Source organism: Oncorhynchus kisutch, linkage group LG5 (genome assembly GCF_002021735.2).
Source record: "Oncorhynchus kisutch isolate 150728-3 linkage group LG5, Okis_V2, whole genome shotgun sequence".
Taxonomy (NCBI): Eukaryota; Metazoa; Chordata; class Actinopteri; order Salmoniformes; family Salmonidae; genus Oncorhynchus; species Oncorhynchus kisutch.
In genome coordinates this window covers 47,495,833-47,522,891 of record NC_034178.2, presented here as the reverse complement: position 1 = coordinate 47,522,891, position 27,059 = coordinate 47,495,833, and the positions used below count along the sequence as shown (strand labels likewise).

Genomic DNA, 27,059 nt, shown 5'->3' with positions numbered 1-27,059 from the left:
GCGTTTACATTTTTTTTATATGTCAGTGTTGTACTGGATAGTACCATGGAAATAATCTCAAACGCACTTGCTATGTATTTGTCTAATTAGCAGACAAGCATACTAAATCATGAAAATTTATAATGCAATATCTTTTCTGCCTTTCAGTTTGAATTTTGTCACATAAAAATGCATACCTATTTAGGAAAATAAAATTCAAACATGATATTGATTGATCATTTGCATCTCCAATTGGGTTTCGGCAGCTAAGCACTTCCATATAGTAAATGTTCCTGGGTGGCTCTGGGGGAATAAGGGGGTAGACCGCCCCACCTAGTGTTTTTAGGAAGTACAGTTCGTCGCAAAAGAATGACACAAGGGGGCGCTGTGATTCCTCTGCTCTGAAAGCGAGTCCCCAACTTTGGAAACTATGCTATATTCCATCAACCTTCCTTCTGTAGAACTTTGTGTCGATTTTGCCAATAAAACAACAACACTGTTTAAAAGCTGTTTTTATCCTATTGCTACAATTCAAAACACAGACCGACTGTTATATAGTTGCATAATAAACGTGTTTTAATGAACTTTATCCACCATCTGTGGCCAACCGGGGTGATTATGAGTTTCCCTACTCACTAATTGTCATTGAAACATAGTTGATTAAAAGCTGACCGAATGCTGTAAATAACCAGTGAATCTACAGTATGCTATGCATTGTGTGTTGTGTTGGCCCATGTGCGTTGCATGTGAACAGCAGAAGACTTGTTTTAAAAAAAACTCGTGAGTTAACGTGCAGTAGCTACATTGTTATATAGGGAACAAAGCATTAAGAAGCATGTAAAAACAAACGTGCTGTATATATTTGCTCAAAACTCTGGAAGTATTTGGTGCATTTATAGTCTTCCTATATAAGATTACTTTTTGATATTAATGTATATAATTTAAGCCGAGGCCTGTAGGCTAAACCAGACATTGGCATTCCCTTTTCAAGTGAGCATTGGGCAAGAACATAATACACACACATATACCCACTTAGATGTTCTGTTAATTAAAGATAATTTTCATAGAAATGTTAATAAACAGAAAATAAATTACAGCGTTGTGTTTTCCTTTATTGAATGGTCATAAACGTAGCCAACTAGCCTGGTCCCAGATCTATTTGTGCTCTTGCCTATTCCATTGCTGTCCTTGTTATGAAAAACATGTTTGGCATGATCGCACAAACAGACTGGCACCGGGCTATAAATGACAACTCTTGAAATCTGATCATCTAAAGGTGTAGTCAGTGCTGCTTGCACGAAGCACCGTGGTGTCCGGAATTTATGAATATTTCACACCATTCGATGCGCTCAGCGTAGAGACATTACGGTAATAATATACGTCTGATGTTCGTCAGCCGATATGACATCCATCCCCTCGCAGCTCTGTTGCGCAGACCAGCCCGCATCACGTACCACTTCTGTCGCTTAGAAACGGGGCATGGTGCAGCAACCAAAATGACTTCCAACGAAGATGTCATGATGGCAACATCACCCCGCGAGCTTACTCAGAACCCGCTGAAGAAAATATGGATGCCATGTAAAAACGGGCTGCCTGAAAAGCACATTTCACAGAGAAGGGGTAAGTTGCCTTGGCAGGCTTGTGCCAACAGCGCACAATGGGCGCAACGGAGGCGTACAGCAGATACATATGATTTTAAGACTTTTTAATAATTTGTTGGCCTAACGTTACCTCATGGAACTTAGATATTCATATTTTTTTACACACACTGCGGCGTTGCGCAACCTGACCAGGTTCTGTGCACTCAACATTTTCTTCAAGGGTGCAACGTTGCAGCATTTCGTCTCTAATGATTACACTTTTAAATATGTTTTTCTTGGTGTTACAATTGTCAAACGTTGTTTATTAATGCCAATTATGCAATTGCACATGGCCTACTACGGTATCGAACTGGTAAGGAAGCTCGGTGTTGAATTTGACTAGGAAGATGACAAGCATGACAATGCGCCCATTTGCCCGTCACCGCACAACCCAACCATGTCCATGTACAATACAACAAGGTTATTTTATTGTTTAACTATGGATTGTTAATTAAACATCATTTGAGCTAATGTTCACAGTGAAGGTGACATGGAACTGACATAGCACAGGAGCGCCTGATTATGTATCATTATTTGTTTGTTTGGACCCCCACCTGTCCATGGCCCAGCAGCATTTAGAAGGGACTGGTAAACTATCAATATACGCTGCTGTTATTGTTGCGCCGCAAAATAACAGCCAGCCGAACTACTAAAGTCTAACATACAGATTCACTCCTGTGCCAACCGTGATTGGCCCAGCGGATTTTATGAAGAAAATGTCCTTAGAGGGCATAATTTATGGGGATGATTACGCTGCAGACTTGGTTTGTCTCCCTCGCTGTGGAATTCTGATTACTTTTCGCTGAGTCAACTAAGTGTTCAATCAATAGTGCTTGGGATCTGTAGTCTTTTAGGGTTGATTTGTTCCCTGTTCTTATTATAGGTTAGTGGTCCTCACCCTTAAAAAAACTACACTGTCTCCCACTGAACTATTCCAGATGCTTCCTTGTGCTGAGCTCGAGACTCTTCCTCTTTCAGGTGCAGACACTGCAGATTTCAGAGGTGATTTTCTCCCCCATTGGCTTGTATATTTGGCACAGTAATGAGAAAGGAGAACAAAGAACCATGCCAGGCTTTGTGTGATTTCACTAATCCAGCCCCCCAATCCTAGCCAATAGGGCCACTGGAGGGGCTTACAATGGTTAAGGAGGAGGGATAGCCAGTTAGCAGCCAGATTTTATAGTACAGTAGACTACTTCTCCCTCTGTTTTGAAGGGGGCCACATAATTACTTTTATCAAACTAGGTTAGTAGTGGAGCAGTTGGTCAGTGTTTTATGCTGTGTCACTCTATTTGAACTTTGGTTGACTGTTTCACTTAAGCCTAACCAGTTGACCAATGAAACTTGGTTATTCTGAGATCACCAGATAGTATGCCTGTGTGCAGTCTGGATCACACTGAGGAGCATCAAGTCTTTTTGCTATTTACCCTAGTTTAAAGGTGCAATATGCAGAAGTCGCTCTGCAATTTCCTGGTTGCTAAAATTATAATGGTTCACCTCATTTCAATTTATGTGACAAAACAAGCAAGAGAATCATTGTACCATCTAAACTGGTGTGAAATATATATTCATTAACCAAAAATATTGTACTTTCAGCTTTTTGAATCTGGTGTAAAAAAAAAAAAATTAAAGTAAAAGACACATACTAAACTTAAGAATGGGGAAATAGCACACATTGAACATATCTACCTCTTCTTAGAGTTGCTTTCAATGAGAATGACAGCTCTATAACTCCCATTTCTATGTGAATTTGGTCAGGTTGCCCAAAATGTACATATTGCAGCTTTAATTACATCTGTGTGTGTGTGTGTGTGTGTGCCACAGCTTCACCAGCTCTTCCAAAGACATTGTCTGCTTGACTTGCTCTTAGATATGTGAGCGATTTTCCTAGAGTCCCTCTGTCAACAACACAAAAGGCTTAATCATGCCTACTGCTCCTCTCTGCTCTACTTTCTCCTCTTTCCTCATTTGGCCAATTCTTTCTTCTTTCCACCTGCTTCTCCAGACTCTGGTATCTAACAGGTCATGGCTGTTATGGAGTGGCTGATCTCAAGTCAGTCCTTAAGTGTTTGGCAGTGTTCATGACACAGCATCTCTAATGTTTTTGGGGATTTTCACATGTAATCCATAGAAGGGTCCTTTTTTTGGTGGTGGGGGGAGGGGGACATTTGTATCTTAAAGGGATACGTCGAGATTTTGGATACTTCAAGACTTTATCTACTTCGCCATAGTCAGATGATGAAAGGTAGTTTCGCAAGTCAATGCTAACTAGCTTTAGCGCAATGACTGGAAGTCTATGGGTATCTGCTAAATGACCAAATCCCAAAGTATCCTTTTAAAGCATAATTGAGAATTTCTGAATATAAATTTGATATTGAAATATATAAAATAAGTCTAGATTTGGCAAATTGTTCAATATATTGTTGAACATAATATATTCTATGGGCATATCAAAGTTCCAGAGTGGGATCTCTGCTAGTTTTAAAGAGATGCTGAACATGCCAATTGGCACATGTTTTCCCGTTAGAAAAATGAAATGCGTTTCCTGACTGATTCCGCATTTAGGTGAATGATGTTTGTCTCCCATGCTTTAAGATACAAATGTCAAATATATGTCAATAATATTTCCTCCAAAGGACCCTTCTATGGATGAAATGTTGTGGAAATCCCCCAAAATCATGCTAAACTCAGCAAAAAAAGAAATGTCCCTTTTTCAGCACCCTGTCTTTCAAAGGTAATTTGTAAAAATCTCTAAATAACTTCACAGATCTTCATTGTAAAGGGTTTAAACACTGTTTCCCATGCTTGTTCAATGAACAATTAATGAACATGCACCTGTGTAACGGTTGTTAAGACACGAACAGCTTACAGACGGTAGGCAATTAAGGTCACAGTTATGAAAACTTAGGACACTAAAGAGGCCTTTCTACTGACTCTGAAAAACACCAACAGAAAGATGCCCAGGGTTCCTGCTCATCTGCGTGAACGTAGGAATGCTGCAAGGAGGCATGAGGCAAGGAGGCATGCAAGGAGGCATGAGGACTGCAGATGTGGCCAGGGCAATAAATTGCAATGTCCGTACTGTGAGACGCCTAAGACAGCGCTACAGGGAGACAGGATGGACAGCTGATCATCCTCGCAGTGGCAGACCATGTGTAACAACACCTGCACAGGATCGGTACATCCGAACATCACACCTGCGGGACAGGTACAGGACGGCAACAACAACTGCCCGAGTTACACCAGGAATGCACAATTCCTCCATCAGTGCTCAGACTGTCCACAATACTCTGAGAGAGGTTGGACTGAGGGCTTTGTAGGCCTGTTGTAAGGCAGGTCCTCACCAGACATCACCGGCAACAACATTGCCTATGGGCACAAATCCACCATCGCTGGACCAGACAGGAAAAGTGCTCTTCACTGACGAATCACGGTTTTGTCTCACCAGTGGTGGTCGGATTCGCGTTTATCGTCAAAGGAATGAGCGTTACACCGAGGCCTGTACTCTGGAGCAGGATCGATTTGGAGGTGGAGGGTCCGTCATGGTCTGGGGCGGTGTGTCACAGCATCATCGTACTGAGCTGGTTGTCATTGCAGGCAATCTCAACGCTGTGCGTTACAGGGAAGACATCCTCCCTCATGTGGAACCCTTCCTGCAGGCTCATCCTGACATGACCCTCCAGCATGACAATTCCACCAGCTGTACTGCTCGTTTTGTGTGTGATTTCCTGCAAGACAGGAATGTCCTTGTTGTGCCATGGCCAGCGAACAGCCCGGATCTCAATCCCATTGAGCACGTCTGGGACCAGTTGGATCAGAGGGTGAGGGCTATGACCATTCCCCCCAGAAATGTCTGGGAACTTGCAGGTGCCTTGGTGGAAGAGTGACATCTCACAGCAAGAACTGGCAAATCTGGTGCAGTCCATGAGGACAAGCAGTGGGTGACTTAATGCAGCAGGTGGCCCCACCAGATACTGACACTTACTTTTGATTTTGCCCCCTTTTTGTTCAGGGACACATTATTCAATTTATGTTAGTCACATGTCTGTGGAACTTGTTCAGTTATGTTTCAGTTGTTGAATCTTATTATGTTCATACAAATATTTACACGTTAATTTTGCTGAAAATTAACGCAGTTGACAGTGAGAGGACGTTTCTTTTTTTTGCTGAGTTTGTTTTTGTTTCATCAACAAATCACCTAGTGTATACAAGTATCTGTTTGCATCTGCTTAACCTTTTCTGAAATGATACAACAAGACTACTCCATCCAGTCTACACCTTTATTAAGGTCTGAGTTGTTGATTAGATTCTGCATTAATGGATCACGGTCCCATTTGATTCAACGACAGACTGTACCATCCACTGACATTCACTGTGTCTGTGTACAATAGTCATTCAACGTTTTGTCTCGTCCTATTTTTTCCCCCTATTTTTCTGTATCTCCTCTCTCTCTCTCTCTCTCTCTCAGTATGTATGACCAACTGTCCCACCCTTATTGTGACGGTTGGCCTCCCAGCCAGAGGTAAGACCTACATCTCCAAGAAGCTGACCCGCTATCTCAACTGGATTGGTGTGCCAACCAAAGGTACCAGCTCAAGCTCTCTCATTAGCTGTCTCTTTTGAGGTCTCACACACACACACACACACACACACACACACACACACACACACACACACACACACACACACAGGAAATAGGGTTGACTGATAGTATGTCTGTGTTGTTTAGAGTTCAACGTGGGTCAGTACAGGAGAGAGTGTGTGAAGATCTACAAGTCCTTTGAGTTTTTCCGTCCAGACAATGAAGAGGGGCTGAAGATCAGGAGGTGAGGCTGGATGAGGGGTTTTGGGATGAGCTGAACAGGTCACGTTAGGCCTAAACCCACCACTCTATTCACTTATATCTCATTACAGACCAAAGTTGCAGGGAATGTACTCTTTATTGGTCTTTTTAATAGGCAGAGACCGTTGAAAGAACAAAGTTGTATTTACATTCATATCTACATTTTGGCCAGTTGCTTTATATTAGTGAAGTTTGAATTCAGTTCATTCTCGTAGATCTTTACCTACCGTGTCACTTTCTGGTCATCTTTTTGATTCTGTTGTGTATGTGTCCACCCATAGGCAGTGTGCACTGACAGCGCTGAATGATGTGCGCCAGTACCTGAGTGTGGAGGCGGGCCAGGTGGCGGTAAGTAGAGTAGATCCTAGTATGACTACCAGTCTGTTTAGCTATCATTTCACTTCTTGGCACGCCTTGTCCTGATAAACATAAGACACAGAGTACTTGGAGTGGAATGTTAGATAAACAGACTGGACCCAGGTTAGATCCACAGTGACTTAAGTGTGGCTCATGATCAGTTTGTGAATGAGGATGTTGATGAAAGGGGGAAAAGGGTGCACAGTAAATGTAATTCAAATCACATTTTATTTGTCACATGCTCCGAATATAACCGGTGTAGACCTTACTGTGAAATGCTTATTTACAAGCCCTTAACCAACAATGCAGTTCAAGAAAGATTGAGATTGTGTCATCTGTTGAGACGGTATGCGATTTGGAGTAGGTCTAGGGTTTCCGGGATGATGGTGTTGTGAGCCATGACCAGCCTTTCAAAGTATTTCATGGCTACCGACGTGAGTGCTACGGGTTAGTAATCATTTAGGCAGGTTACTTTTACTTCCTCTAGCACAGGGACTATCGTGGTCTGCTTGAAACATGTAGGTACAGTTGAAGTAGGAAGTTTACATACACCTTAGCCAAATACATTTAAACTCAGTTTTTCACAATTCCTGACATTTTTACCACTTTATTTTAAGAAGGTGAAATGTCAGAATAATAGTAGAGAGAATAATTTATTTCAGATTTTATTTCTTTCATCACATTCCCAGTGGGTCAGAAGTTTACATACACTTAATTAGTATTTGGTAGCATTGCCTTTAAATTGATTAACTTGGGTCAAACGTTTCGGATAGCCTTCCACAAGCTTCCCACAATAAGTTGGGTGAATTTTTGGCCCATTCCTCCTGACAGAGTCAGGTTTGCAGGCCTCCTTGCTTGCACACGCCTTTTCAGTTCTGCCCACAAATGTTCTATGGGATTGAGGCCAGGGCTTTGTGATGGCCAGTCTAATACCTTGACTTTGTTGTCCTTAAGCCATTTTGCCACAACTTTGGAAGTATGCTTGGGGTCATTGTCCATTTGGAAGATCCATTTGCGACCAAGCTTTAACTTCTTGACTGATGTCTTGAGATGTTGCTTCAATATAGCCACATCATTTTCTTTCCTCATGATGCCATCTACTTTGTGAAGTGCACCAGTCCCTCCTGCAGCAAAGCACCCCCACAACATGATGCTGCCACCCCCGTGCGTCACGGTTGGGATGCTGTTCTTCGGCTTGCAAGCCTCCCCCTTTTTTCTCCAAACATAATGATGGTCATTATGGCTAAACAGTTCTATTTTTGTTTCATCAGACCAGAGGACATTTCTCCAAAAAGTACAATATTTGTCCCCATGTGCAGTTGCAAACCATAGTCTGGCTTTTTTATGGCGGTTTTGGAGCAGTGGCTTCTTTCTTTTATGTCGATATGGGACTTGTTTTACTGTGGATATAGATACTTTTGTACCTGTTTCCTCCAGCATCTTCACAAGGTCCTTTGCTGTTGTTCTGGGATTGATTTGCACTTTTCTCACCAAAGTGTTCTGTCTCCTAGAGATGAACATGCGTCTCCTGCCTGAGCGGTATGACGGCTGCGTGGCCCCATGGTGTTTATACTTGCGTACTATTGTTTGTACAGATTAACGTGGTACCTTCAGGTGTTTGGAAATTGCTCCCAATGATGAACCAGACTTGTGGAGGTCTACAATGTTTGTTTTTTCTGAGGTCTTGGCGATTACTTTTGATGGCAATTACTTTTGATTTTCCCATGATGTCAAGCAAAGATGACTCCAACCTAAGTGTATGTAAACTTCCAACTTCAACTGTTTTACAGACTCGGCCACGGAAAGTTTGAAAATGTCAGTGAAGACACTTGCCAGTTGGTCCGCCCGCGCATGCTTTAAGTACATGTCCTGGTAATCCGTCTGGCCCCATGGCTTTGTGAATGTTGACATGTTTTAAAGGTCTTGCTACCGAGAGCGTGATCACACAGATGTCCGGAACGGCTGGTACTCTCTTGCATGCTTCAGTGTTGCTTGCCTCGAAGCGAGCATGAAAGGCATTTAGCTCGTCTGGTAGGCTTGCGTCACTGGGCAGCTCGCGGCTGGGTTTCCCTTTGTAGTCTGTAGTAGTTTAAGCTCTGCCACATTTGATGAAAGTCGGAGCCGGTGTAGTAAGATTCAATCTTAGTCCTGTATTGACGCTTTGCCTGTTTGATGGTTCGAGGGCGTAGCGGGATTTCTTATAAGCGTCCGGATTAGTGTCCCGCTCCTTGAAAGCGGCAGTTCTAGCCTTTAGCTCGGTGCAGATGTTCCCTGTAATCCATGGCTTATGGTTGGGATATGTACTTATGGTCACTGTGGGGAATAATTAATCGATGCAATTATTGATGAAGCCATCGACTGAGGTGGTATACTCCTCGATGCCATTGGATGAATCCAGGAACATATTCCGGTCTGTGCTAGCAAAACAGTCCTGTAGCATCCGCTTCATCTGACCACTTCCATATTGAGTGAGTGACTGGTATGGCCTCCTTTAATTCATGTAGGCTACTTTGCAATAAATAACCTTGTGTACCCTTTTCCCACTATTGATCTTCAGTCTACAGTACTTGTTTGAGTTTGCACCGCAACTCATATACATGTTCATGGTTTGCTTGGTGCTCCCAGGACTCTTAACCTGAATGTAATCAAATCAAATCAAATCAAATTTATTTATATAGCCCTTCGTACATCAGCTGATATCTCAAAGTGCTGTACAGAAACCCAGCCTAAAACCCCAAACAGCAAGCAATGCAGGTGTAGAAGCACGGTGGCTAGGAAAAACTCCCTAGAAAGGCCAATACCTAGGAAGAAACCTAGAGAGGAACCAGGCTATGTGGGGTGGCCAGTCCTCTTCTGGCTGTGCCGGGTGGAGATTATAACAGAACATGGTCAAGATGTTCAATGTTCATAAATGACCAGCATGGTCGAATAATAATAAGGCAGAACAGTTGAAACTAGAGCAGCAGCACAGTCAGGTGGAAGTTGAAACTGGAACAGCAGCATGGCCAGGTGGACTGGGGACAGCAAGGAGTCATCATGTCAGGTAGTCCTGGGGCATGGTCCTAGGGCTTAGGTCCTCCGAGAGAGAGAAAGAAAGAGAGAAGGAGAGAATTAGAGAACGCACACTTAGATTCACACAGGACACCGAATAGGACAGGAGAAGTACTCCAGATATAACAAACTGACCCCAGCCCCCCGACACATAAACTACTGCAGCATAAATACTGGAGGCTGAGACAGGAGGGGTCAGGAGACACTGTGGCCCCATCCGAGGACACCCCCGGACAGGGCCAAACAGGAAGGATATAACCCCACCCACTTTGCCAAAGCACAGCCCCCACACCACTAGAGGGATATCTTCAACCACCAACTTACCATCCTGAGACAAGGCTGAGTATAGCCCACAAAGATCTCCGCCACGGCACAACCCAAGGGGGGGGGGGCGCCAACCCAGACAGGATGACCACAACAGTGAATCAACCCACTCAGGTGACGCACCCCCTCCAGGGACGGCATGAGAGAGCCCCAGCAAGCCAGTCACTCAGCCCCTGTAATAGGGTTAGAGGCAGAGAATCCCAGTGGAAAGAGGGGAACCGGCCAGGCAGAGACAGCAAGGGCGGTTCGTTGCTCCAGAGCCTTTCCGTTCACCTTCCCACTCCTGGGCCAGACTACACTCAATCATATGACCCACTGAAGAGATGAGTCTTCAGTAAAGACTTAAAGGTTGAGACCGAGTTTGCGTCTCTGACATGGGTAGGCAGACCGTTCCATAAAAATGGAGCTCTATAGGAGAAAGCCCTGCCTCCAGCTGTTTGCTTAGAAATTCTAGGGACAATTAGGAGGCCTGCGTCTTGTGACCGTAGCGTACGTATAGGTATGTACGGCAGGACCAAATCAGAGAGATAGGTAGGAGCAAGCCCATGTAATGCTTTGTAGGTTAGCAGTAAAACCTTGAAATCAGCCCTTGCTTTGACAGGAAGCCAGTGTAGAGAGGCTAGCACTGGAGTAATATGATCAAATTTTTTGGTTCTAGTCAGGATTCTAGCAGCCGTATTTAGCACTAACTGAAGTTTATTTAGTGCTTTATCCGGGTAGCCGGAAAATAGAGCATTGCAGTAGTCTAACCTAGAAGTGACAAAAGCATGGATTAATTTTTCTGCATCATTTTTGGACAGAAAGTTTCTGATTTTTGCAATGTTACGTAGATGGAAAAAAGCTGTCCTCGAAATGGTCTTGATATGTTCTTCAAAAGAGAGATCAGGGTCCAGAGTAACGCCGAGGTCCTTCACAGTTTAATGAGGATGTTGTGACTGACTGGAGTTTGGCCTTGATTGCCTCAGGTGTTTGATGCCACGAACACCACACGGCAGAGGAGAGGGACCATCACCAGGTTTGCAGAACAGAACGGCTTTAAGGTATGGAACCCCAGAGTCAGACATTAGTATCTGTAGTTATTGTTTGTGGGATTCACTACTTTTCTTAGTGTACAGTATACTTCACTGTAGTGTATTTTATACTGAATCTTAATTTTCATCCTCCCAGGTGTTCTTTGTGGAGTCTGTGTGTGAAGACCCTGATGTCATTGCGGAGAACATAGTGGTGTGTGATATCTATGCTATCTTTCCACATTGTATGTAGGCCACTAGTTATGTAAAAGATCAGACATGATTGCGCAGGAAATTCAAGACTTCTGCTTTGATATTTTATATTCCTGTAAGACAGGCCTTCTGATTTTAATAATTTCTACCATCTTTATGTTGACATTCCCTGGCTAACTTTCAGAAATGAAGCGAGATAGCTGTTTTTCAGTTCTGACTAGAGGGAGTACAGCTACGACCGGAAGTTACTTTTCCAAAGCTGGTTAGAAGAATTTACGCAGCAGGTTAGGATAATTAACGTGGCAGGTTGGGAGACTTGGGTTAAGGTTAGGAAAAGGGTTAGGATTAGCTAAAATGCTCTCCTAGCATGCTATTTCTCTTGACTCATTTCCTCTTCCTGTTTTATTTCCTGTCTGTCTGTGCAGCAAGTGAAGCTGGGTAGTCCTGACTACATAGACTGTAATACAGAAGAGGTCGTTGAGGATTTCATGAAGAGGATCAAGTGCTATGAGAACTCTTACCAGCCACTGGATGAGGTTCTAGACAGGTGAGTGAGTACACACACACACACACACACACACACACACACACACATTCACTAGTGGTTTCAGAATACTCTCTAACAATATATTGGACAGGTGAGAATACACACACATAGAATACACATGGACAAGGTCCGCAGTCATTTAACAGCCTCGCACTGCTAATAAATCTGATAGTCACCCATACTCCACCCCCCCCAGGGATCTGTCCTACATCAAGATAATGGATGTGGGCCGGAGGTACCTGGTGAACCAGGTCCAGGACCACATCCAGAGCCGGATCGTCTACTACCTGATGAACATCCACATCACACCACGCTCCATCTACCTGTGTCGCCATGGAGAGAGTGACCACAACGTCAAGGGACGCATCGGAGGAGACTCTGGCCTGTCTGGCAGGGGCAAGGAGGTGTTTGTTTGTATGTGTCTGTCCATCTATTCGTAATAGAAATATATACTGCATGTAACGTCATTATTTCTCTCCCTGCCTGTTGGTCAGTTTGCAAAGTGTCTGGAGAAGTTCATCCAAGGGCAGAACATTAAGGATCTGAAGGTGTGGACCAGCCAGATGAAGAGGACCATCCAGACAGCTGAGGCTGTGGCTGTGCCCTACGAGCAGTGGAAGGCTCTCAACGAGATAGATGCTGTATGTGTTTGTATGTGTGTGCAAATATTTGTTTCTATTTTGGCTATTGGTATTATATTTTGTTTGTATTTATTATTTAATAGATTATAGATCTATCTAAGATTATTCTCTGCGTCAGTCAATGTGATTGACGGTTACCATGTCTCCTAAGTTTACTGTTAAACAGGCTTGTTGTTTTGTTTTCTCTCCCTCTTTCAGGGTGTGTGTGAGGAGATGATGTATGAGGAGATCCAGGGACATTTCCCTCAGGAGTTTGCACTGAGAGACCAGGACAAATACCGCTACCCGCTACCCTAAAGGAGAGGTGAGTCCATCACAGCACCAATTCTCTCTCTCTCTCGCTTTTTGTGCGTGTTAACAGGCCTCTGCTTGTTCCCTCAGTCCTATGAGGACCTGGTGCAGCGTCTGGAGCCAGTCATCATGGAGCTGGAAAGGCAGGAGAACGTCCTGGTCATCTGTCACCAGGCTGTCATGCGCTGCCTGCTCGCTTACTTTCTGGATAAGAGCGCAGGTAGCGTATTAATTCATAAAGTCCTTTTTACATCAGCAGATGTCACAAAGTGCTTATACAGAAACTAAGCATGAAAACCCCAAACAGCAAGCAATGCAGGTGTAGAAGCACGGCGGCTAGGAAAAACTCCTAGAAAGGCAGGAACCTAGGAAGGAACCAGGCTTGGGGGGGCAGTCCTCTTCTGGCTGTGCCCAGTGGAGATTATAGGAGTACATGGCCATTAAGGCCAGATTGTTCTTCAAGATGTTCAAATGTTCATAGGTGACCAGAAGGGTCAAATAATATTCAGTGGTTGTATCAGTAGAGAGAGGGGTTGAGAGGTAGAGAGAGAGAGAGGTCGGGAGAGAGGTCTCGAGAGCGAGAGATAGGGGTCGAGAGAGAGAGAGGGGTCGAGAGCGAGAGAGGGGTCGAGAGCGAGAGAGGGGTCGAGAGCGAGAGAGAGGGGTCGAGAGCGAGAGAGAGGTCTCGAGAGCGAGAGAGAGGTCTCGAGAGCGAGAGAGAGGTCTCGAGAGCGAGAGAGAGGTCTCGAGAGCGAGAGAGAGGTCTCGAGAGAGAGAGAGAGAGAGAGGTCTCGAGAGAGAGAGAGAGAGGTCTCGAGAGAGAGAGAGAGAGGTCTCGAGAGAGAGAGAGAGAGGTCTCGAGAGAGAGAGAGAGAGAGAGGTCTCGAGAGAGAGAGAGGTCTCGAGAGAGAGAGAGGTCTCGAGAGAGAGAGAGAGAGAGGGGTCGAGAGCGAGAGAGAGAGAGGGGTCGAGAGCGAGAGAGAGAGAGAGGGGGTCGAGAGCGAGAGAGAGAGAGGGGTCGAGAGCGAGAGAGAGAGAGAGAGGGGGTCGAGAGAGAGAGAGAGAGGGGTCGAGAGCGAGAGAGAGAGAGAGGGGGTCGAGAGCGAGAGAGAGAGGGGGGTCGAGAGAGAGAGAGAGGGAGCGAGAGAGAGAGGGGTCGAGAGCGAGAGAGAGAGGGGTCGAGAGAGAGAGAGAGGGGTCGAGAGAGAGAGAGAGGGGTCGAGAGCGAGAGAGAGAGAGAGGGGTCGAGAGAGAGAGAGAGGGGTCGAGAGAGAGAGAGAGAGAGAGAGAGGGGGTCGAGAGAGAGAGAGGGGTCGAGAGCGAGAGAGAGAGAGGGGTCGAGAGAGAGAGAGGGGTCGAGAGAGAGAGAGAGAGGGGGTCGAGAGAGAGAGAGAGAGGGGTCGAGAGAGAGAGAGAGAGGGGTCGAGAGAGAGAGAGAGAGGGTCGAGAGAGAGAGAGAGAGAGGGGTCGAGAGAGAGAGAGAGGGGTCGAGAGAGAGAGAGAGGGGTCGAGGAGAGAGAGAGGGGTCGAGAGAGAGAGAGGGGTCGAGAGAGAGAGAGAGAGAGAAGAGAGAGAGAGAGAGAGAGGGGGTCGAGAGCGAGAGAGAGAGAGAGAGGGGTCGAGAGCGAGAGAGAGAGGGGTCGAGAGCGAGAGAGAGAGAGAGAGAGAGAGGGGTCGAGAGAGAGAGAGAGAGGGTCGAGAGAGAGAGAGGGGTCGAGACGAGAGAGAGAGAGGGGTCGAGAGAGAGAGAGAGGGGTCGAGAGAGAGAGGGGTCGAGAGAGAGAGGGAGGGGGCGAGAGAGAGGGAGGGGCGAGAGAGAGAGAGAGAGGGGGCGAGAGAGAGAGAGAGAGGGGGCGAGAGAGAGAGAGGGGGCGAGAGAGAGAGAGGGGGCGAGAGAGAGAGGGGTCGAGAGAGAGAGAGGGGTCAGAGAGAGAGAGAGGGGTCGAGAGCGAGAGAGAGAGAGAGAGGGGTCGAGAGAGAGAGAGAGAGAGAGAGAGGAGGGGTCGAGAGCGAGAGAGAGAGAGAGAGGGGTCGAGAGAGAGAGAAGAGAGAGAGAGAGAGGGATCGAGAGAGAGAGAGAGAGAGAGAGAGAGAGAGGGAGAGAGAGCGAGAGAGAGAGAGGGGTCGAGAGCGAGAGAGAGAGAGGGGTCGAGAGCGAGAGAGAGAGAGGGGTCGAGAGCGAGAGAGAGAGAGGGGTCGAGAGCGAGAGAGAGAGAGGGGGGTCGAGAGCGAGACAGAGAGAGGGGTCGAGAGCGAGACAGAGAGAGAGGGGTCTAGAGCGAACAGAGAGGAGAGGCGAGAGCGAGAGCAGAGAGAGAGGGGTCGAGAGCGAGACAGAGAGAGAGGGGTCGAGAGCGAGAGAGAAGAGAGGGGTCGAGAGCGAGAGAGAGAGAGGGGTCGAGAGCGAGAGAAGAGAGAGGGGTCGAGAGCGAGAGAGAGAGAGGGGGGGTCGAGCGAGAGAGAGAGGGGGGTCGAGAGCGAGAGCGGGGTCGAGAGCGAGAGAGAGAGGGGGTCGAGAGCGAGAGAGAGAGGGGGTCGAGAGCGAGAGAGAGAGGGGTCGAGAGAGAGAGAGGGGTCGAGAGAGAGAGAGAGGGGTCGAGAGCGAGAGGAGAGAGAGAGGGGTCGATGAGCGAGAGAGAGAGAGAGGGGTCGAGAGAGAGAGAGAGGGGTCGAGAGAGAGAGAGAGGGGTCGAGAAGCGAGAGAGAGAGAGAGGGGTCGAGAGAGGAGAGAGAGGGGTCGAGAGAGAGAGAGGAGGGGTCGAGAGAGAGAGAGAGGGGGTCGAAGAGAGAGAGAGAGGGGTCGGAGAGAGAGAGGGGTCGAGAGCAGAGAGAGAGAGGAGCGAGAGAGAGAGAGGGGTCGAGAGCGAGAGAGAGGGGGTCGAGAGCGAGAGAGAGGGGTCGAGAGCGAGAGAGAGGGGTCGAGAGCGAGAGAGAGGGGGTCGAGAGCGAGCGAGAGAGGGGTCGAGAGAGCGAGAGAGAGGGGGCGAGAGAGAGGGGGCGAGGGGTCGAGAGCGAGAGAGAGAGAGGGGTCGAGAGAGAGAGAGGGGTCGAGAGCGAGAGAGAGAGAGAGGGGTCGAGAGCGAGAGAGAGGGGTCGAGAGCGAGAGAGAGGGGTCGAGAGCGAGAGAGAGGGGTCGAGAGTGAGAGAGAGGTCTCGAGAGCGAGAGAGAGGTCTCGAGAGAGAGAGAGAGAGAGGTCTCGAGAGAGAGAGAGAGGTCTCGAGAGAGAGAGAGAGAGGTCTCGAGAGAGAGAGAGAGAGGTCTCGGAGAGAGAGAGAGAGAGAGGTCTCGAGAGAGAGAGAGAGAGAGGTCTCGAGAGAGGAGAGAGGGGTCGAGAGAGAGAGGGGGGTCGAGAGAGAGAGGGGTCGAGAGAGAGAGAGGGGTCGAGAGAGAGAGAGGGGTCGAGAGAGAGAGAGAGGGGTCGAGAGCGAGAGAGAGAGAGAGGGGTCGAGAGCGAGAGAGAGAGAGAGGGGTCGAGAGAGAGAGAGGGGGTCGAGAGAGAGAGAGAGGGGTCGAGAGAGAGAGAGAGGGGTCGAGAGAGAGAGAGGGGGTCGAGAGCGAGAGAGAGAGAGGGGTCGAGAGCGAGAGCGAGAGAGAGGGGTCGAGAGCGAGAGAGAGGGGTCGAGAGCGAGAGAGAGGGGTCGAGAGCGGAGAGAAGAGAGGGGTCGAGAGCGACGAGAAGGGGGTGAGAAGCGAGAGAGGGTCGAGAGCGAGCGAGAGAGGGTTCGAGAGAGCGAGAGAGAGGGGGCGAGAGAGAGGGGGCGAGGGGTCGAGAGCGAGAGAGAGAGAGGGGTCGAGAGAGAGAGAGGGGTCGAGAAGCGAGAGAGAGAGAGAGGGGTCGAGAGCGAGAGAGAGGGGGTCGAGAGCGAGAGAGAGAGGGGTCGAGAGTGAGAGAGAGAGGTCTCGAGAGAGAGAGAGAGAGAGAGGTCTCGAGAGAGAGAGAGAGAGGTCTCGAGAGAGAGAGAGAGAGGTCTCGAGAGAGGAGAGAGAGGGGTCGAGAGAGAGAGGGGTCGAGAGAGAGAGAGGGGTCGAGAGGAGAGAGGGGTCGAGAGAGAGAGAGGGGTCGAGAGAGAGAGAGGGGTCGAGAGAGCGAGGGGTCCGAGAGAGCGAGGGGTCGAGAGAGCGAGGGGTCGAGAGAGAGCGAGGGGTCGAGAGAGAGGAGGGGGGGTGCGAGGGTAGAGAGAGGGGTCGAGAGAGAGAGAGGGGTCGAGAGAGAGAGAGGGGTCGAGAGAGAGAGAGGGAGAGAGAGAGGGGCCGAGAGAGAGAGGGGACGAGAGAGAGAGGGGATGAGAGAGAGAGAGGGGATGAGAGAGAGAGAGGGGACGAGAGCGCTGTCGGAGAGAGAGAGGGGTCGAGAGAGAGAGAGGGGTCGAGAGAGAGAGAGGGGTCCGAGAGAGAGAGAGGGGTCGAGAGAGAGAGAGGGGTCGAGAAGAGAGGAGGGGTCGAGAGAGAGAGAGAGAGAGGGGTCGAGAGAGAGAGAGGGGTCGAGAGAGGGGTCGAGAGAGAGAGAGGGGTCGAGAGCGAGAGAGAGAGAGGGGTCGAGAGCGAGAGAGAGAGAGGGGTCGAGAGAGAGAGAGAGAGAGGGGTCGAGAGCGAGAGAGAGAGAGAGAGAGGGGTCGAGAGCGAGAGAGAGAGAGGGGTCGAGAGAGAGAGGAGGGGGGTCGAGAGCGAGAGAGAGAGAGGGGGTCGAGAGCGAGAGAGAGAGGGGGGTCGAGANGAGAGGGGGTCGAGAGAGAGAGGGGTCGAGAAGAGAGAGGGGTCGAGAGAGAGACGAGAGAAGTCGAGGAGCAGAGACGAGAGAGGTGGTCAGAGAGAGAGAGAGGGTCGCAGAGGGAGAGAGAGAGAGGGCGATGAGAGACGGGGACGAGAGCGAGAGAGAGGGGGCGAGAGAGAGGGAGCGAGAGAGAGGGGGCGAGAGAGAGAGAGGGGCGAGAGAGAGAGAGGGGTCGAGAGAGAGGGGTCGAGAGAGAGAGGAGGCGAGGGCGAGAGAGAGGGGGGCAAGAGAGAGAGAGGGGTCGAGAGAGAGGGGTCGAGAGAGAGAGGAGGCGAGGGGCGAGAGAGAGAAGGGGGGGGGGCGAGAGAGAGGGGGCGAGAGAGAGGGGGCGAGAGAGAGAGAGGGGCGAGAGCGAGAGAGAGAGAGGGGTCGAGAGCGAGAGAGAGAGAGGGGTCGAGAGCGAGAGAGAGAGGAGAGAGGGTCAGAGAGCGGAGAGGGAGAGGGGAGGGGTCGAGAGAGAGAGAGAGAGAGAGAGCGCGAGCGAGAGAGAGGGGCGGTCGAGAGCGAGCGAGAGAGGGGCCGCACGAAGAGGGGCGAGAGGGAGCGGAAGAGAGGTGGGTCGAGACAGCGAGGAGAGAGGGGTCGAGAGCGAGCGAGAGAGGGGTCGAGAGAGAGCGAGGAGAGGGTCGAGAGTCGAGAGAGAGAGATGAGAGCGAGAGAGAGGGGTCGAGACGAGCAAGAGAGAGAGAGATGGGTCGAGAGAGAGAGAGAGAGAGGTGGGTCCGAGAGAGAGAGAGAGAGAGGGGTCGAGAGAGGAGAGAGAGAGAGAGAGAGAGGAGAGAGAGAGAGAGAGGGGTCGAGAAGCGAGGCGAGAGAGAGGGATCGAGAGCGGAGCGAGAGAGAGGGGTCGAGAGAGAGAGAGAGATGGGGGAGCGAGAGAGAGAGGTCGAGGAGCGAGGCCGACGGAAGAGAAGGGGTCGAGAGCGAGCGAGAGAGGGGTCGAGAGAGAGAGGGGTCGAGAGCGAGAGGTCGGTCGAGAGAGGTCGAGAGAGAGAGAGAGAGAGAGAGGTCGAGAGAGAGAGAGAGGTCGAGAGAGAGGTCGAGAGAGAGGTCGAGAGAGAGGTCGAGAGAGAGGTCGAGAGAGAGAGGTCGAGAGAGGTCGAATCAAAGCGCCATTTCCGTTCCAATTTTCTGGAAGCTTGTTTCAGAGCTCGGGTATTTTCTGTGTACCAGGGAGCTAGTTTCTTATGATAAATGTTTTTAGGGGTACAACTTCATCTAGGGTATTGCGCAACGTTAAATTGAGTTCTTCAGTTAGGTGGTTAACTGATTTTTGTCCTCTGGCGTCCTTGGGTAGACAGAGGGAATCTGGAAGGACATCAAGGAATCTTTGTGTTGTCTGTGAATTTATAGCACGACTTTTGATGGTCCTTGGTTGGGGTCTGAGCAGATTATTTGTTGCAATTGCAAACGTAATAAAATGGTGGTCCGATAGTCCAGGATTATGAGGAAAAACATTAAGATCCACAACATTTATTCCATGGGACAAAACTAGGTCCAGAGTATGACTGTCACAGTGAGTGGGTCCAGAGACATGTTGGACAAAACCCACTGAGTCGATGATGGCTCCGAAAGCCTTTTGGAGTGGGTCTGTGGACTTTTCCATGTGAATATTAAAGTCACCAAAGATTAGAATATTATCTGCTATGACTACAAGGTCCGATAGGAATTCAGGGAACTCAGTGAGGAACGCTGTATATGGCCCAGGAGGCCTGTAAACAGTAGCTATAAAAAGTGATTGAGTAGGCTGCATAGATTTCATGACTAGAAGCTCAAAAGGTCGAGAGAGGGGTAGAGAGAGGGGTAGAGAGAGGGGTCGAGAGGTAGAGAGAGGGGTCGAGAGAGAGGTCAATTTTTTTGGGTAAATTTAAATGAGAGAGAGAGAGAGAGAGAGAGATCACCAGGTAATACGCCCCAGGGGTCAAAAGGGCAGGTAATACCAAATCAAATCAAATCAAATGTATTTGTCACATACACATGGTTAGCAGATGTTAATGCGAGTGTAGCGAAATGCTTGTGCTTCTAGTTCCGACAATGCAGTAATAACGAACAAGTGATCTAACTAACAATTCCAAAACAAACTACTGTCTTATACACAGTGTAAGGGGATAGAGAATATGTACATAAAGATATATGAATGAGTGATGGTACAGAGCAGCATAGGCAAGATACAGTAGATGATATCGAGTACAGTATATACATATGAGATGAGTATGTAAACCAAGTGGCATAGTTAAAGTGGCTAGTGATACATGTATTACATAAGGATGCAGTCGATGATATAGAGTACAGTATCTACGTATGCATATGAGATGAATAATGTAGGGTAAGTAACATTATATAAGGTAGCATTGTTTAAAGTGGCTAGTGATATATTTACATCATTTCCCATCAATTCCCATGATTAAAGTGGCTGGAGTAGAGTCAGTGGCATTGACAGTGTGTTGGCAGTAGCCACTCAATGTTAGTGGTGGCTGTTTAACAGTCTGATGGCCTTGAGATAGAAGCTGTTTTTCAGTCTCTCGGTCCCAGCTTTGATGCACCTGTACTGACCTCGCCTTCTGGATGACAGCGGGGTGAACAGGCAGTGGCTCGGGTGGTTGATGTCCTTGATGATCTTTATGGCCTTCCTGTAGCATCGGGTGGTGTAGGTGTCCTGGAGGGCAGGTAGTTTGCCCCCGGTGATGCGTTGTGCAGACCTCACTACCCTCTGGAGAGCCTTACGGTTGAGGGCGGTGCAGTTGCCATACCAGGCGGTGATACAGCCCCCCAGAATGCTCTCGATTGTGCATCTGTAGAAGTTTTTGAGTGCTTTTGGTGACAAGCCGAATTTCTTCAGCCTCCTGAGGTTGAAGAGGCGCTGCTGCGCCTTCCTCACGATGCTGTCTGTGTGAGTGGACCAATTCAGTTTGTCTGTGATGTGTATGCCGAGGAACTTAAAACTTGCTACCCTCTCCACTACTGTTCCATCGATGTGGATGGGGGGGGGTGTTCCCTCTGCTGTTTCCTGAAGTCCACAATCATCTCCTTAGTTTTGTTGACGTTGAGTGTGAGGTTATTTTCCTGACACCACACTCCGAGGGCCCTCACCTCCTCCCTGTAGGCCGTCTCGTCGTTGTTGGTAATCAAGCCTACCACTGTTGTGTCGTCCGCAAACTTGATGATTGAGTTGGAGGCGTGCGTGGCCACGCAGTCGTGGGTGAACAGGGAGTACAGGAGAGGGCTCAGAACGCACCCTTGTGGGGCCCCAGTGTTGAGGATCAGCGGGGAGGAGATGTTGTTGCCTACACTCACCACCTGGGGGCGGCCCGTCAGGAAGTCCAGTACCCAGTTGCACAGGGCGGGGTCGAGACCCAGGGTCTCGAGCTTGATGACGAGCTTGGAGGGTACTATGGTGTTGAATGCCGAGCTGTAGTCGATGAACAGCATTCTCACATAGGTATTCCTCTTGTCCAGATGGGTTAGGGCAGTGTGCAGTGTGGTTGAGATTGCATCGTCTGTGGACCTATTTGGGCGGTAAGCAAATTGGAGTGGGTCAAGGGTGTCAGGTAGGGTGGAGGTGATATGGTCCTTGACTAGTCTCTCAAAGCACTTCATGATGACGGATGTGAGTGCTACGGGGCGGTAGTCGTTTAGCTCAGTTACCTTAGCTTTCTTGGGAACAGGAACAATGGTGGCCCTCTTGAAGCATGTGGGAACAGCAGACTGGTATAGGGATTGGTTGAATATGTCCGTAAACACACCGGCCAGCTGGTCTGCGCATGCTCTGAGGGCGCGGCTGGGGATGCCGTCTGGGCCTGCAGCCTTGCGAGGGTTAACACGTTTAAATGTCTTACTCACTTCGGCTGCAGTGAAGGAGAGACCGCATGTTTTCGTTGCAGGCCGTGTCAGTGGCACTGTATTGTCCTCAAAGCGGGCAAAAAAGTAGTTTAGTCTGCCTGGGAGCAAGACATCCTGGTCCGTGACTGGGCTGGGTTTCTTCCTGTAGTCCGTGATTGACTGTAGACCCTGCCACATGCCTCTTGTGTCTGAGCCGTTGAATTGAGATTCTACTTTGTCTCTGTACTGGCGCTTAGCTTGTTTGATAGCCTTGCGGAGGGAATAGCTGCGCTGTTTGTATTCAGTCATGTTACCAGACACCTTGCCCTGATTTAAAAGCAGTGGTTCGCGCCTTCAGTTCCACACGAATGCTGCCATCAATCCACGGTTTCTGGTTGGGGAATGTTTTAATCGTTGCTATGGGAACGACATCTTCAACGCACGTTCTAATGAACTCGCACACCGAATCAGCGTATTCGTCAATGTTGTTGGCTGACGCAATACGAAACATCTCCCAGTCCACGTGATGGAAGCAGTCTTGGAGTGTGGAGTCAGCTTGGTCGGACCAGCGTTGGACAGACCTCAGCGTGGGAGCTTCTTGTTTTAGTTTCTGTCTGTAGGCAGGGATCAACAAAATGGAGTCGTGGTCAGCTTTTCCGAAAGGGGGGCGGGGCAGGGCCTTATATGCGTCGCGGAAGTTAGAGTAACAATGATCCAGGGTCTTTCCACCCCTGGTTGCGCAATCGATATGCTGATAAAATTTAGGGAGTCTTGTTTTCAGATTAGCCTTGTTAAAATCCCCAGCTACAATGAATGCAGCCTCCGGATAAATCGTTTCCAGTTTGCAGAGAGTTAAATAAAGTTCGTTCAGAGCCATCGATGTGTCTGCTTGGGGGGGGATATATACGGCTGTGATTATAATCGAAGAGAATTCTCTTGGTAGATAATGCGGTCTACATTTGATTGTGAGGAATTCTAAATCAGGTGAACAGAAGGATTTGAGTTCCTGTATGTTTCTTTCATCACACCATGTCACGTTGGCCATAAGGCATACGCCCCCGCCCCTCTTCTTACCAGAAAGATGTTCGTTTCTGTCCGCGCGATGCGTGGAGAAACCCGCTGGCTGCACCGCTTCGGATAGCGTCTCTCCAGTGAGCCACGTTTCCGTGAAACAGAGAACGTTACAGTCTCTGATGTCCCTCTGGAATGCTACCCTTGCTCGGATTTCATCAACCTTGTTGTCAAGAGACTGGACATTGTCAAGAAGAATGCTAGGGAGTGGTGCACGATGTGCCCGTCTCCGGAGTCTGACCAGAAGACTGCTTCGTTTCCCTCTTTTTCTGAGTCGTTTTTTTGGGTCGCTGCATGGGAACCATCCCGTGGCGCTGGTTGTAAGGCAGAACACAGGATCCGCATCGCGAAAAACATATTCTTGGTCGTACTGGTGGTGAGTTGACGCTGATCTTATATTCAGTAGTTCTTCTCGGCTGTATGTGATGAAACCTAAGATGACCTGGGGTACTAGTGTAAGAAATAACACGTAAAAAAACAAAAAACTGCATAGTTTCCTAGGAACGCGAAGCGAGGCGGCCATCTCTGTCGGCGCCGGAAGTTAGATTAAGCCCCAGTATTACAGTTTAATTTATACTTTAAAACAAAAAAAAATCAGAGTGAGTGTTCTGCATGTCCTGTTCACCTGTCATGATCAGATAAGCATTGGTATAGGATTGCATTAGCTCTAATACAACTAAATTGAATCTATTTAGGCATTGTTGTACGTTCTGTTTTTGTTCTTCAGAGGAGCTGCCTTACCTGAAGTGCCCTTTGCACACTGTACTGAAGCTGACACCTGTGGCTTATGGTGAGTACACTATTGTCAATTACTGCATTAAAAGTGTATTAGTAACACAGCATAAGAGTTCAGTGACATGCTTTATTCCATGTATATTTACTCCAATGACATGTATTCATCCCTTGGATTCGGATCACCTGGACACTTTTAATCCAGTACCACTGTTTAAATGTACAGTAGTAGTGTTAGGCCAGGATTCAATCAGGTCAGCGTTAACCCGCGGTAACTGGCAATCACATAGCATGTCATTGTTTTTGTTTAGGCAATGTAGGATCTGTCAAATCCACAAACGGCTCCTGGCATTATACCTATCGCGGACATTTCCATTGGATGCACATTGGTAGTCACATTAGTAGAATTCCCAAGTAGCCGTGTTACAAGTTCAAACACTGGAATGTGTGATGTTATCTACTCCTTCATTAGGCTGATGTAAATCAGCCTAATGAATATTCAATTTGAGTGTAATTGCTTCTACAGTCCCTTGACTTTTTCCACATTTTGTTACTTTACAGCCTTATTCTAAAATGGATTAAATAAATAACAATCCTCAGCAATCTACACACAATAAACCCTAATGACAAAGCGAAAACTGTTTCTTAGCTATTTAGCAAATGTACTAAAAATAAAAAACAGATACCTTTATTTACATAAGTGTTCAGACCCTTTTCTATGAGACTCTACATTGAGCTCAGGTGCATCCTGTTTCCATTGACCATCCTTGAGATGTTTCTACAACTGGATTGGAGTCCACCTGGGGTCAATTCAATTGATTGGACATGATTTAGAAGGCACACACCTGTCTATAAGGTCCCACAGTTGACAGTGCATGTCAGAGAAAAAACCAAGCTATGAGGTCGAAAGGATTTGTCCGTAGAGCTCCGGGACAGGATTGTGTCGAGGCACAGATCTGGGGAAGGATACAACATCTTTTGGGCAGCATTGAAGGTCCCTAAGAACACAGTGGCTTCCATCATTCTTAAATGAAGGAAGTTTGGAACCACCAAGACTTCCTAGAGCTGGCCACGTGGCCAAACGGAGAAATCGGGGGAGAAGGGCCTTTGTCAGGGAGGTGACCAAGAACCCAATAGTCACTGACAGAGCTCTGGAGTTCCTCTATGGAGATGGGAGAAACTTCCAGAAGGACATCCATCTCTGCAGCACTCCACCAGTCAAGCCTTTATGGTTGAGTGGCCACACGGAAGCCACTCCTCAGTAAAAGGCACATGACAGCCCACTTGGAGTATACCAAAAGGCACCTAAAGTCTCACAGACCATGAGAAACAACATTCTCTGGTCTGGAAACCAAGTTTGACCTCTTTGGCCTGAATGCCAAGCATGATGTCTGGAGGAAACCTGGCACCATCTCTACGGTGATGCTATGGGAATGTTTTTCAGCGGCAGGGACTGGGAGACTAGTCAGGATCGAGGAAAAGATGAACGGAGCTAAGTACAGAGAGCTCCTTGATAAAAACCTGCTCCAGAGCGCTCAGGACCTCAGACTAGGGTGAAGGTTCACCTTCCAACAGGACAACAACCCTCAGCACACAGCCAAGACAACACAGGAGTGGCTTTGAGACAAGTCTCTGAATGTCCTTGAGTGGCCCAGCCAGAGCCCCGACTTGATCCCGATCGAACATCTCTGGAGAGACCTGAAAATAGCTGTGCAGCAACGCTCCCCATCCAACCTGACAGAGCTTGAGAGGATCTGCAGAGAATATTAGGAGAAACTCCCCAAATACAGGTGTGCCAAGCTTGTAGTGTCATACCCCAAAAGGCTTGATGCTGTAATCACTGCCAAAGGGGCTTCAAGAAAGTAATGAGTTAAAGGTCTGAATACTTATGTAAATGTGATATTTAAGTTTTTTTATTTGTAATTAAATTTGCCAAAAATTCTAAACCTGTTTTTGAATTGTCATTATGGATTGATGTCGGGGATTAGTCTGATTAGTCTGTAGCAAAATGTGGAAAAAGTATAGCCTACATTTTCTCATTCTTAACTTCTAATGTGGGTGGGATGGGTGTGGCTTCGTGACAAAGATCACAAGGACAGTTGCTTACTAATTTGACATCTCCAGCGCTGTTAAACCTGCAATTGTTGGTTACTGTGGGGTAACACTGATCTAATTGATCCCTGGCCTTAGTCTATGTATTAAACAGTGTACTGCTGCTGCCCTCTAGTTTTCGGACAAAGTAACATAAAAACACATTTGTCCTCAATCTCTTCCCTTTCTATTTCTGTCTCTAACTATTGTTTTGTTTTCTTCTCTTCCTGTCCCTGTAGGCTGTAAAGTAGAGTCTGTCTTTTTGAACGTGGAAGCTGTGAACACCCACAGGGACAGGCCAGAGGTAGGTACCCCAGACAAGTGGCCCTCACTGGGCTTGCACTCTAAAACAGAGCGAGTAAGAGGTTCAGGGTCAGTTGGACTAACCTTATCTGTGTCCTAGTGCTGACTGATCTCTTTTCATTGTACAGAATGTAGACACTTCACGGATGCCGGAGGAAGCCCTGTTCACAGTCCCCGCCCACCAGTGATTAGGGACAGTGCCCAAGACTACAGAGTGACATCACTCACCATGGCCACTTCCTCTACTCAATCAGCAATCAATCCAAATTCCTCTTTTAATTTGTTCCTTGCAGTGGGATTGGGAAAAAAACGCATCCGGATCTTTCATTGGACATATTCCTCGTTCAGGTTCACCTCATCTTTCTCTTTTCTTCTGTGTAATGAAAGTCTAGACAACTGGAATCCAGTTCAATGGTGATTTGCCCCACTATTGGGGTATGTGTGAGAGTGTGTGCATGTGAGTGTGTTTTGTATGTGTGTGAGTGTATATGATCAAGATAAGGACAATCTGATTTGAAACCTATTTTAAATACAGGACATATTTTACAGGCTTTTCATCAAATTGTAGAGTTGAGCTTTTCTGAAATCGTGTCTGTCACAGGTAGCCCAATTCTGATATTTTTCTACTAATTGGTCTTTTTACCAATCAGATTAACTCTTTTTACAATAATTTGGCAAAAGATCAGAATTGGGCTGCCTGTGCAAACACAGTCTAACACAGTCTAAGAACCATATGTTGACATTGTACATTTCTTGTTCTTAGTATTTTAGTGTTTGTCCACCCCATTTAAAAATAAAAAAGAATTATACTAATGTATTTGTTGAATTTCCTATTAAACTAACTATTGCATTACAAGTTTGAGGCTGTGATATGCAGACTCTAAAGCAGGGACACGAATTGTAGCTAGTAATTTCTATGTCTGGTATAAAATCAGGCTGTTCCTATAAAGGCAGTTTTGCGTATCTATCATTTTCAATTAAATTAATCTTCATCTAGTTAAAATCTAAAGAGATTGACAAGTTTGTTTCCATGTTGCATCAGTGATATGCTATATCTAGAATGTTTTTATCTATTGTTCAATGTCTACTAGTGAAGGATACTTTATCTAAAATGCTGCTGTCGTTCAGTAGCACAGGAATAGTTGTTGGTATCATAACAAATCAATTGAAATGACTTCTAATGCCTGTGTAAACGCGTATATTTGTAATGATCACCATAATCAGTTGTCTGTAATGCGTTGAATGTCATTAAATCCTCACTGTATTATATAGTTTTAAGCATTTTCAGCATGTCTTGTTTGTTAACGTGTCAAGAATATGATTCTGTCAATGTAAATATCTACATCATCCAAATGTAATAAATATTTTGAGTTAA

At 47.5% G+C, this 27,059-nt stretch overlaps 1 protein-coding gene across 1 annotated transcript; it reads left to right on the top strand.

Moving 5' to 3' along the window:
* Positions 1-1,266: 1,266 nt before the first annotated feature.
* LOC109891164 (6-phosphofructo-2-kinase/fructose-2,6-bisphosphatase 4) lies at positions 1,267-27,059 on the top strand. Its single transcript, XM_020483500.2, is given in 15 exon segments — positions 1,267-1,599; positions 6,088-6,204; positions 6,349-6,445; positions 6,744-6,810; positions 11,160-11,234; positions 11,362-11,418; positions 11,843-11,964; positions 12,161-12,368; positions 12,459-12,605; positions 12,804-12,890; positions 12,892-12,909; positions 12,987-13,116; positions 23,286-23,348; positions 25,621-25,685; positions 25,813-27,059. Coding segments are annotated over 15 exon segments (1,548 nt in total). The 5' UTR covers positions 1,267-1,364; the 3' UTR covers positions 25,873-27,059.